The following is a 12,431-nucleotide window of genomic DNA, read 5'->3' as shown; positions in this document are numbered from 1 at the left end:
TAAATTAATTAATTAATTAATTAAAAATAAGAAAAAGCTGATGGAATATGAAGAAAATAATTTTGTACAGTTGTACAATGTGTTGTGTTTTAAGCTAAGTGTTAATTCATAGAGCTGAAAATTTTTTTAAAAATTAAAGTTTATAACAAAATATTTATAGTAGGCTAAGATTAAATTTATTATTAAAGAAAGAATACTTTTGGATAAATTTAGTATAGCCTAAATGTGCAGTTTTATAAACTCTACAGTAGTGTACAGTCTTGTCCTAGGCCTTCACATTCGCTCACCGTTCTCTCACTGGCTCACTCAGAACAATTTCCAGTTCTGCAAGTTTCATTCATGTTAACATATAATACCTTTTTATTTTTTATGTGACAAAATTGCACACAATTTGATTCACAGCTGATGGCTTGTCATGTTTGCCTCAAGTTTAATCATTTTGGTTTCACATATATAAGTCAAATATGGTGTTGCAAGCTGATTGCAAATATAATTACAGATTTATCATTTCATACATCTTATATTTTATCTTGCAGGGAGTAATTTAATATTTCTGTATACCTATTATAAAATTACTAAAATTAAAAAAACTAACCTAATATTCTATATATTAGTCATTTTAGAATTTAATTATAAATAGATTATCAAAGTAATTTAAGTAAAAACCTATTAGGTGAAAAAATAATTTCAGCTGACTATTTGTCCTCCACATTTAAATATGCAAGATAAGCTCTATGACTATCGTGGTGGCTGTTACTCTCCCTAAGGCCTCGGATATGGCTCTTTAGCCTTGTTTAGCCATGGAAGGAGTCATCTTGCCCTTTCTGATTTTTAATTTAAAGTTGGAATAACCCACTTACTCTGAGGTTTCTCCTTCTGTAGACTTCTTCTCGCCCCCAAATTGGCATGACTTTGAATGAGGAAAACGTGCACTAGAAGTCCCTTAGGTGTCTGATTCAGGTGAGAAGCAGATCAGAGATTTCAGCTGCCTTTGAAAAGTTGATAAACAGATTTCAAAATGACCACAAGGCAGATCTTTGAACCACAAACAATACTCTCACCAAGAAATCATGCTTCTAAATCTAAAGTGCTCTTTCTCAGAAGAGCATATGATGCCATCTCTTTAAAATTGCTGTAATTTGTGCATTTATTAACACTAAAAATTCAATATACAGTTTTTTGAGGGATATTTTTATTTAAAATTTTATTTTTTCATTCCAGTATATATTCAATATTAGGTATCCAATTTTTTTTATGTAATTAGAGATCTACTGTCTTTGACTATTGACTAATAAAGCACAGGCATCTTAAACTGTTACAAGTGCCCTTCGAAGGTCACTCCTTTAGCCTTGTATCATGGAGATGTTGAATATGTATACCCCTCTACAGGTGGTGAATATACATGTACATAGCTTTCCAAGAACAGGCTACTGAAGTAACTTACATTTTGCTAGGTGAGAGACATGAAACTCTGTTTAAGTAGATGAATAGAGACGGAGAGAGATGAATGTAATATGTATAGAGAAAGACACTCAGTAAATGGACTCAGATAAGAATACTTCATCTGTATGCCAGCTCTACCATTCTTAACTAATCTTTTTATAAAAGTGGGACTGTAAAACTTGTGAGGTTATGGATGCAAACGTAATCTAATACTACTAAATCAAATGGCACGTCCTTGTTTAAATAACCCTAATGCAGTCTGACATATCCTTTAAAACAAATGGACTCCTGGCTGTAGTAATAAGGCATTTGTCTATTCCTCTAACTATCCTTTCTTAAGATAAAGAAGTGTACTTGACTCACCCATCTGAATAGCTGCACCAATGCGTTAAAGAATCTTTTATATATATATTTCTCTTTAAAGGGTTATGTTCTTCTCTTGAAGTTTCAGTAGCATAATCAAAAAAGCTCTAAAATTGGAGAAGGAAAATCCAGGGTTGTGAGTCCCTGTTCTAACACTTTTCAGCTGCCTGCCTTTGAGCAAGTCTATGATACTGAGTTTCCTCATCTCACATTTGTGTTGTAAAGACAAAATAAGGCAACATACATGAGAGCTACATGGAGACTGTAGGCTCTATTCAAGTCTGACTTGTTTTCCTCATGTTCTTATAGAAAAACAAACTTTCAAATATGTCATAGACTTTTAATTAACAAACTGTAAACTATATAACAATTTATACTAGGCTTTGGCTATTCTGTGTTTTTATTTTTTATTTATTTTTTAATCAACCAGTAACTGTCATGTGAGAGGCTGAGAGGAAAACAAAACCTACATTTGTATGGTTAAGAGGTAAGAATTGCTTCAGGTCCTAGTCTCCTCGGCTTTTCACAGTATAGTGGGGTTTCTTTTAAGCTTTGCATCATGGAAGGTATCATTGGTTTTAATACATTGTTTTGCTTCTTATCTGAAACTGAACTATGATTTAAAGGGCTATTTTTATAATAAAACATAAAAGAAAAAGAAAGATGGAAGAGGCAAAGGAAGGAATGAAAAAAAAAGGAAAAGTATAAAACATTAAATCCTGAACCTTGAACCCATACTAGAAAAGAATCCTAAAATACGAATCAAGCACTACCGTCTTTAACTCTGCTTGAGCATTGCTTTAAGGTCCAGCAAATGTAAGCACAGAAACAAAATATAAAAAGACAACAACACATACACACATTGCACAGGCTGTGAATAAGAGAGAAAAACAACTCTAAAACAGATGTTTCTTTTCCCCCTTTTGAACAAACATTTTATTGAAATTCTTCACACCAGACTTTACTAATTAATCTGGAAAAAGGAGTGACGGGTGCTGCTGATGCTAATCACAGGAAACAGACACCAAACTGCAGTCCATTTGTCCTGTTTCTGACAGCAGCATCTGGCTCCTTGGCAGGCTCTGTCAACCTCTCCGCTGACGTCCTAGGAGCTGCCTCGGCTCTGTCAGTTTCCTGGGTTGTCGCCGCTGGGCTAAGGCTCGCCACAATCATTTTATTTCATTCTTGGTCACACCGGGTCTTGAAAAATATTCTCCCTTCTGTTTCTGCAATCATAGAAATATTATAGACAAAGTCAACCCAACAATATTTTTCTGTAATCCTGAAATATCCATAGAGGTGTTTTACTTTTTAAGGTTGAATTTCAGCTGCGATGTCCTTTGAATTTCAGCCCAGAAGGAATGGCCAAATGGAGGAGAGTCAAATATTTCTTAAAGGAAAGCAAGGAATTATTTTGAGGACCATAGGAGCTTATCATGACAACACTGTTATAAAATCAAGCCAAGGAAAGTTAGAAGGAAACGGAGGAAGCGCCCCTAAATTGAGGCACTTACTACTGGATTGTTTTGCTTAAAAAAATGGGAGGAAAAACCAAAATAAATCTGACATAATCAATCAAGAATTAAAAATCTAGTACAGAAGATAAATGGGAATACGGAGGGATTTCTCTTCTTAATTTTAAACTTTATGAATTTTAATTAAATTTAATACAAATGTGTAACCTTGGAAGACGGCAGGTGAAAAAGTTTGTGTGGCAAGCTAGGCTGCGAGATATAAGTAACACTATCTTGATAAGCTTGTGTTTGTTCTGTATTTTATATCATATATTTAATTTGCATAAGTTATTTAATGATCACAGCCTTGCTGGTGCTTTCTGATAAGAAAACTAGCGTGATTTAAAGGAAAGTAGTTATTAAAATCTGCATACTCTTACTTCAAAATGTGGAAATGTTCATAAAAGAGATTATTTGTTTTTTAATAGCAAAATACATATATTTTAGGTTACAAAATATATAAAACAAATAGAAAAAAACATCAAAATGAAGTATCTACATAATCTTGTCATCACATAGTCCCCTCTGAAGAGATATCCCTGTTAAAGAATTTGATAATCCTTTCTATTCATTTATATGGTGTGTTTTACGCAAATAACTTTTTTAAAAAACATAAATTGGATCATGTTTTATGTTTTCTAAGACTTAATTTTATATTGAGTGATATGTTCTGGATAAATTTTAATGTCAATAAATACTTCATTATTTTTAATGGTTACATCATATTCCATATTATGAAGACTCTAAAATATATAATATAAAATTTCCCTTTTGATCAGCATTTAGGTTGTTTCTAATATTTCATAATTATGAGACCATATCATGGTAAATCTTAGATATTCATTATTTTTACATGTGAAAATATTAATGAAGGTTGTAATTCAGAGATGAAAGTTCTGAATTTAAGGATAGAATCATTTAGCCGTGGCTGGTGTGGCTCAGTGGATTGAGTATAGGCCTGCGAACCAAAGTGTTGCTGGTTTGATTCCCAGGTTAGGACACATGCCTGTGTTGAGGGCCAGGTCCCCAGGAGGGGGTTCATTAAAGGCAACCACACATTGATGTTTCTCTCCCTCTTTTTCTCCCTCCTTTCCCCACTCTCTAAAAATAAAATAAATAAAGCCTTTTTAAAAAAGATCAGAATCATTTAAATTTTTGGTATATATATCAAGTGGGCTCATTAACTTTTGCCAATAGATACTCATCAACAGTGAAAGAGAGATCTTATTTTCCAACATTGTTTTCCAACTCTGTAAAAGTTTTATCTATCTAATTAGCTATCTCCCTGTGGTTTTGAATACACATTTCCCTGATTAAAGCTTATATTCACTTTCTGTTGGAACATATATGATTTTCTGAGTTATATATGTGGTGTATACTCTGCACACTAATTATTTATTAAATATAGTACAGATGTTTTTCAAAGCATAATTTATATTTTAATTATTTTAATAGTTAAAGTTCTAATGAAATTTTAAATTTGACATACTCGAATTTATAGGTCTGTCTTTCATGGCTTTTGATTTTGGCTCTTTTTAGGTAAAATTTACATAATCCAAATTTACCAAAGCTTTTACTTGATATTTTTTTAAGTAGTCTTTTGGTTTTTAGTTCTTTAAACCATTAGATGTTTATTGCTCTATATGATATGGGGTATGGCTCTAGCTCAATTTTTCTTTCATTATAGACAATTTTCCACTAATTATTGACTAAGCAATAGTTTTCCAAATTATTTTAAATTCTTCCTTATCTTAAATTCCCTTAAGCATCTTAATTGTTTTATTCCATTTTGGCTCATTTGTTGATTTTGATATTGCTCTACTCCAAAAATGAGAAATACTATAATTTTGTAAAGGTACCTAGAATATAAATGATTTAAATAAAATATTATTTTTCATAATTAAATATTCATTTAACTTTTCCCCTTAAATCAAAATGAGAAGAGAACAACTAGCTTGTAAAATACCTAATATTTCTATATCTTCAAACAAATAATCTGTTTTGAAAGTAGTGCCATTTTTTTCACCAAGATGGGGAAACTAGAGTTACTGTAGTAAATATGGTGAAATTCAAATCAGTATATTTTTCTTTTATCATTAAGCTGAATCATGTCTAACAAGCCAAGGGAAGAAGTAGGGATATATCCTGAGTTAGCTTGTAAATGCTTTCTGACATTTTATGTTCAAGTGGGCATGATTTCCTCAATTATCATATTTAAAGCTAAATGGTTTATGGTTTTTTGGTGAATGATTTAAAATTACTTCTACAGTCAGACAACTAATGTCATTTTATCAGTGATGACATTTCTCACAGGGTAACTCTTGGTTAAGGAGAAACTTTAGTGGATGTTAGTCATGCCAGAGAGAGAGATCCAAAATACATTCTCACTTACCGCTCCTCATTAATAGTGAAAAGAAAACACAAACCGTTTAGAAAAATTACCTTATTTTTCTTAGTGTACTCTGTTTGGAATAATGTATATTTATTCAGGTGATTTTGTTACGTTAGTCAAAACTAAGTAGGAGTAGTCACGACAGGGATAATTGCATTCTTTTTTTTTTTCATTCACTGATGCTTTTTTTTTTTTTTTTAGACACATTAACTGAACATCTAACATGAGTGATAGTGTATTCAGGCAGTTAAAAGAATGAATAGACAACCGAGCAAATCAAATCTGCATGGAGAAGAAAAGGCTCATCATGAGGTCACTACTGAGTATTTAGCATGTTTCTTGGGGATTAGGTGGGGCTTGGAACACTTCACTTTTCAATGTAAACATCTGCTCTAATACCCAAGGGAAATCCTAAACTAATTATAACATATGAAGAGATCCGATAGGAGGACATATGCATTTGCTATACCTAGAACCATAATTGTATGTATTTTAGAAGTACATTTAAACATAAACACCTCAATATGCTCGTGTATTAGTTGCCATAAAAATAACTTCAAAGGTAATGGTATGTGCACACATATTTATTATCTTACAATTCCAGATTTCAAAAGTGCAAAATGGGTCTTTTTTGATTATCATTATGTCTTCTGGTGGGTCTTAGGAAGAATCTGTTTTCTTGCCTTTTTCAGCTTCTAGAAGCTGCTTGCTTTCCCTTGCTTAAGGCTCCTTCCTCCGTCACCACGGTCAGCAAGTGTATCATTCTGGCCTGGGCTTTCATCCTCACACCTCCTCTTTCCATCTGCTTCTTTCATCACATCTCCCTCTCTGATTCCAACCCTCCTGCCTTTTTCTGTCACTCACAGGGACCCTGGTGATTACACTGGGTTCACTTGTATAATCCAGAATAATCTCCCCATTCAAATCTCAAAATCCTTAATTTATACCTGCGAAGTCCCTTTAGCCATGCAAATTAACATATTCCCAGATTCTGGGGACAGAGGCTTGGACATCTCTGGAGGGCCAATATTCTGCCTGCCAAACATGCCTACTTTGTTATGACTGCCTTCAAATCCAGGCTGAGTTGTTTGCAATCCAGAACCATAATTGAAACACTGGATTTCTCAAAAGTGTGCTTGATGTCCCCAAAGGCAGCCTCTGAACTGACTAGGATTGCTTAAAACTGTCCAGTGAATCTATCATTTTTAGCCAAGTAATTTAGATACACAATAAATATGTACATCCACTATTTTTAAAATTTATTATTATTGAACTTACTGGGGTAACCTCAGTTATTAAAGTTATATAGATTTCAGGTGTATAACTGTACAATACATGATCTGCATATTGTATTGTGTGTTCACCACCTCAAGTCAAGGCTCCTTCCATCAGCATTTACCTCCCTTTACCCTCTTCTCCCTTGCCCCACGCCCTTCCCTCTGGCAATCCCTGTACCATTGCCTGTGTCCGTGAGTGTTTCTTTTTTTTGTTTGTTTAATGTTTCCTTTACATAAGAATGGATATTAAGACCTCCTCTCTTTCAAAAATGTGTCTACAATTTGTATTACTAGTTTAAAGTAGAAAAGTTTAGGAGGCAGTATGGTAAATATTTTTTAAAAAATTGGTTTAAACTTGGGGCCTCATTCTCTTCAGCCATAATCCTTCTCATCTCTATGCATTCACACTTAAGATTGATCAACTCCTTTTTCCCCTCAACAGTAGTTTCCTCAAACATAACGTGGGGCACTATTACCTCTTAATAGACTAATATAAAGGTGAAATAAGAGATTTTTATAGTAACATTTAATGTCAGCATTATGTATTATATCATAACAGTATTATATAACACATTAAATACTGAGAGGTATATCAAAAACAGTTTCTTATCAAAACACAGCATATGTGTATATCCACAAAATGATAATTTCTACATTAACTTGTACTCTACTTAGTATTTCTTTTCCCTGTCCCAGACTTCTGTACTTCTAACTTTCCCTGAGTCAGCGCAGAGCTGCAGAGATTATTTCAACCCCTCCTGCCCCTCCAGATGTCCTTTCTCTCCACATTCTTCCTCCAACAACTTCCGGATGCAACCTCTGTCGCCTGTTGATTTTTGATTAAGGGTTTGTGGCATGTTAATCTGTAAAATACATTTCTCTGTGGATTTTTCCAGTCAGCCCCTCTTTCATCTGGACCTCCTTTAGCCTTCAAAGGCGCCATTCAGGGCCAAATTTGAGGTTTAAGGGCTGGAATAAATCACACTGGGCGGCCCCTTCCTTCCTGGTTGAAAGGAGAAAATAGAGGTGATAAGACATAAAGGGACAGGGTCCCTAAGCTTGAGAAGCATGACGGCAAAAGCACGTGTCCCAGGTGTCCCCCGCCTAGCCAGGCTCTTCAGAATTTGTGAGGTGATTATATATATTTGCTGTCGGACTCCCTGAGAGTCGGCACTGTGAAATTGTCAAACATTTCAATAAATAACCAATTATTATGGCAGGCTTTCTAATGGTATTTCTAGAAAATTTCCAGTAATTTTCATATTTTTCCTGCAAAATTTATCCTATAGCAAATTCTAAATTATTAGTACTACTAAAAAAGTGACATACACATTTACAGTTGGCATCAGATGAGCTGATTTTTATGAAGAGTAACTGAATTATATTAGCACTGAAGAAGAGACTCAACAACATTGCAATGATAAATCTAGCAAAATAAATAAAACATCTGGTCAAACAGCTGTATTTTGATGTATGTAATCCATGAAATTGAACTAATTTTTATGAATGATTTTTCTCCATCTGCTTAAAAATATCGATCACGACTCTTCTTTGGAAAAGATATTTCCTATTTTCTGTGGCATATAGTGCATATAGATATCAGCATCTGCGTGTGACGGAGGGAATGGGAAGGACACCCTAGCAGGTGGGTCGCTACCGTGCTCTACCGATGTTTTCAGGTCAGATTTAGATAACAGGTATCAGATATATCACAGAAAATGAACCCACCTCACTTTTTTATAAAATACTTAATAATTAATTTGAATGATACATACTCAAAATCAATCTCTTTGTTGCTCTGAAAACAAATAACCTAAACAAACTTCTAAAAAATCAGGGTACTCTCATTCCCTTAAATATTGCCCAGTTAGAATTAATAGATGCTCTTATTGGTCAGCATTTATAACATGATCAATGTTACATTTTCTATCTCATTTCTACTATCAAATATGTAGTTGAAATATTCACAAAGTGACACCAGTATTTTTAAACTTTGTCCCTCAGTATCTTGCCTTGGGAGAAATGAAATTATTAGTTCCTTCTTCTTAAAAGAACAACAGCCACCTCTTTTAAATTTTCTTCCTAAGACCTTTCTAAAAATTGAAATTAAAGCTATTCAACAAATGGAAGAAAATATTAAAATATAGAAGATCCTTTTCCACTATGTTTCTAAAATATAAGGGAGTTAAGGTATTACTTTAAAAACCCAATAAATTCTCTCCTCAATCTGATGTAGTTTTGCTTCCCCTTAAATTATTAAGCACCTTCTATATGCCCAATATGGTGTGGGAGACAAAAAAAAAAAGTCATAAACAAGTTTCTTGTTCTTGGAAAAAACAAAAACAACTACTTTCCTTCTCTTTCTTATGTACCGACTCCTGTAAAAGTTACTCAACAATCATTTCTATCACAGGAGAAAGGAACTTATTTCAGACGAGTCACTGTTCCTCTTTTCTCAACGTGGCACCTGCGAGGCCTATAACATTCTGTAATTTGCTGTTTCCCTGAAACTAATTTTAATCCTGAGCTATTAGGCAAAGTTAAGAAAGATTCACTTTCCTAGCGAATATGAGCAAAGGGTATGATGTGAGTGACGTTTGTTAAGAAAAAAAAAAAGAAAGGTTTAGAGAAAAAGAGAAAGGAGCCTCAAGGGAAAGACTGTCTCCTCCTTTATACTATACTGAAACAGGCAGAAATAAAGTGGGGAGGGGGACTTGCCATATCCTTTCCAGGAGAGCTGAAACAAAGGCGTTGTATGAAGTGCCATCCTCGAGCTGGAGGGGGAACACATGAAAGGAAGACGTTGGGACCCTGGGCCAAGCTACAGCTGGTTTACTGATCTGGAGTGAATGTAGCAGATGTCGGCAGCTCTATTGGACTGGTCAGGGGCGGAGGGGTAGTGCCCTACAGAGTGACAGGCCTCGGGGGAGGGCTGAGCAAGAGGAAGGTCTGACAACAAAGATACCAGGGAGAAGACATCTGCATCTCGTATGTTTCTGTTTTCTTCATGCTGCTTTTTTTGAGAGGGATGTTTGCGCTTGAAGTTAGAGAGTCGCATGTAATTTTATTTAAAACTGCAGGATAGGATGCCCATGAATTTAAGAGTTTGCATAGATGTCAAGGGTCTATTGTACTAAATTCTATGCCTACCTTTCAAATAGCTTTGACGGATAGGGACACTTACCCATCAAATAGATTTCTCAACTTTATTAAAATGTAAACTGTCATTCTTATTACTTGGTAAAATTTATGCAGACACATGTATTTACACTTTTTTTTCTGCCACAGTCTCAACTGAAGGACACAGAAACGAATTTGTCAACACTTTTGGAATGAAAAAATGAATACAAAATGCATTGCTCATAACAAAATAAAGAAAAGGAAGTGTGAAGGAAAAGGTGAATAGGAAAGCACATTGTAACTACAGTTGACAAAGAAAAAGATTAAAATGCTGAAAAAGTCACAGCATACTCAAGATTTGATATCTAAGTGATGAATCCTGTGTATCCAAGTAGAGGAAACTGTTTTTGTACAAGCAGCATATAACTGGGCTTTCTGTTATTTGTTGAACAAATCACTGGGAGTTGAGAAGTAAGAGGCATGCAAAACCATCTCACAGTTGTTCTGCAAAGTTCAGTACATGCAAGGGGTGAAAGCTGTGCCTGGCAAGGAATAAGAGAAATTCAGCAGGTTAAAAAAAAGCCTGCCACCCACTGCTCCTTATTAAATAAGTATTACAATATTGGCAGTGGCACCTGAGCTTTACTCAAAGTAAGGGAGAGAAAACTGCATCTTGGCAAATTAAAACAACGGTCATGCTGAAAATATAAATATACATGCAGAGATACACACACACAAATGAACAGATACACGCAGTATATAATTTTTTTCATTTGTTTCTCTTCAGGCAAACAAAAGTGTGGACTTCCCAGCTAATTACCCTTATCCTGACTCCCAGAGAGTTGACCGCTTCTCAATAACTTACAGGTGACTATTTTTCCTTTCCAGTTCTGCTCTGTGTTTAAACTAAAAAGGCAGATAGCCCGTTTGTATCAAATTATGCATGACAGTTTGGGGAGTGGGTTATGTACTTCTATGAGAGGCACAAAAAACCCCAAATGATTGTGTTTCATTACCAATACCACTTCCAGTTCCGGAGGAAGGGCTTTTTTATTTTTTAAAGGTATTTTTGTTTGCAACTCCATTTACCTCGTTGTGAAGAATTCAGAGAAATTTGCCACAGAAAGATTTAAAAAGATTGTAAAAAGTATACCTCCCAAATTTATTATCTGTTCCTTCAGTTTAGAGGAATGGAAAAGCAAAAGGCAAAACAAAACAACAAAAACCACAGTATGTGAAACAACTTTAGTCATTCTGCAAATGATCAAATTGTTTATTTTCTCCACAATCAGCAGTTCTTTGTGAATGCCCTGTGAGGTTATAGATATATGGGATTAACTAGTGTTGCTGGGATCTTCTTCTCTGCAAGTTGAATATATGACAGTTGACTCTTGAACAATGTGGTGGTTAAAGGCACAAAACCCTAGTTGAAAATCCATGCATAACTTTTAACTCCAAAGCAACATAACTACATTTGTGCCTCAATATCCACGGGGACTTCTTTCCACATCCTGCAGATACCAAAATCCACAGATGCTGAAGTCCCTAATAAAAAATGGTGTAGCACAATGCATACGGTGCTCAATCTGTGGATTCTCAACCTGAGATCAAAAGTATTGTTTCTGATCCATGGTTAGTTGGATCTGAGGGTGCAAAATCTGGGGATATAGAAAGCCACACGTTTATTGAAAAATATCAGTATATTAAATAGACTGTGCAATTCAAACCCATATTGTTCAAGGATCAACTGTACTACCTTTGCTTACGGGCATGTAGATTTTGACCAGGTTGGTGGGAGAGCTCCCAGTTCATGGCAGATAGCTTAGGCTATGTGGCAATATATGGAGCCTCTACCAGAGCCAGAATTTTGTTTCAAAAGGAAAATGTGTGTGCCTAAGAGAGCATAATTTTGCCCCATAATCTTAAAAACCTTACAGAGGATTTATTCAGCATTTGGATCTGTTATAGGGTAGGGTGGTTCATAAAGGTCAAAGACAAGAGCTTCTTGTACTTTGGCTAAGACCTACTGCAGATGCTTTTCTGGTTCTGAGTAACACCCACAGTTGACAACCTTTTGGTCACCTGATAAATGTAAAAAAGCTGCACACCCCAAAATGGTATGTGTTGGCTTCAAAATCAAGAGTTCGTTACACAGCAATAAGAACTGCAAGAGGTAGCTCTGCACCTAATGAGTTCAGTGCCTTCCAGGTGATGTCCTGACATCTCAGATCAATCAATCTTCAGAAATTTCAAAGGCAGTAAGTCCTGTTATTTTCACGAATATTATTTCTCACCCTCTTGAATGTGGTTAAGACTCCTGCT

At 34.9% G+C, this 12,431-nt stretch overlaps 1 protein-coding gene across 1 annotated transcript in view; it reads left to right on the top strand.

The window, feature by feature from the left end:
* LOC129066070 (pumilio homolog 3-like) overlaps window positions 1-12,431 on the top strand; it is a 116,876-nt gene that overhangs the window by 35,624 nt on the left and 68,821 nt on the right. The window contains 1 exon segment of the mRNA XM_054567600.1: window positions 2,765-2,931. Coding sequence (XP_054423575.1) covers window positions 2,765-2,931 — 167 coding nt within the window.

Source organism: Pteronotus mesoamericanus, unplaced genomic scaffold, assembly GCF_021234165.1.
Source record: "Pteronotus mesoamericanus isolate MK-2021 breed Mesoamerican mustached bat unplaced genomic scaffold, CSHL_Meso_final contig_182, whole genome shotgun sequence".
In the NCBI taxonomy this organism is placed as follows: domain Eukaryota; kingdom Metazoa; phylum Chordata; class Mammalia; order Chiroptera; family Mormoopidae; genus Pteronotus; species Pteronotus mesoamericanus.
The sequence above is the reverse complement of the archived record's forward strand: the minus strand, read 5'-3'. Positions and strand labels throughout refer to the sequence as shown.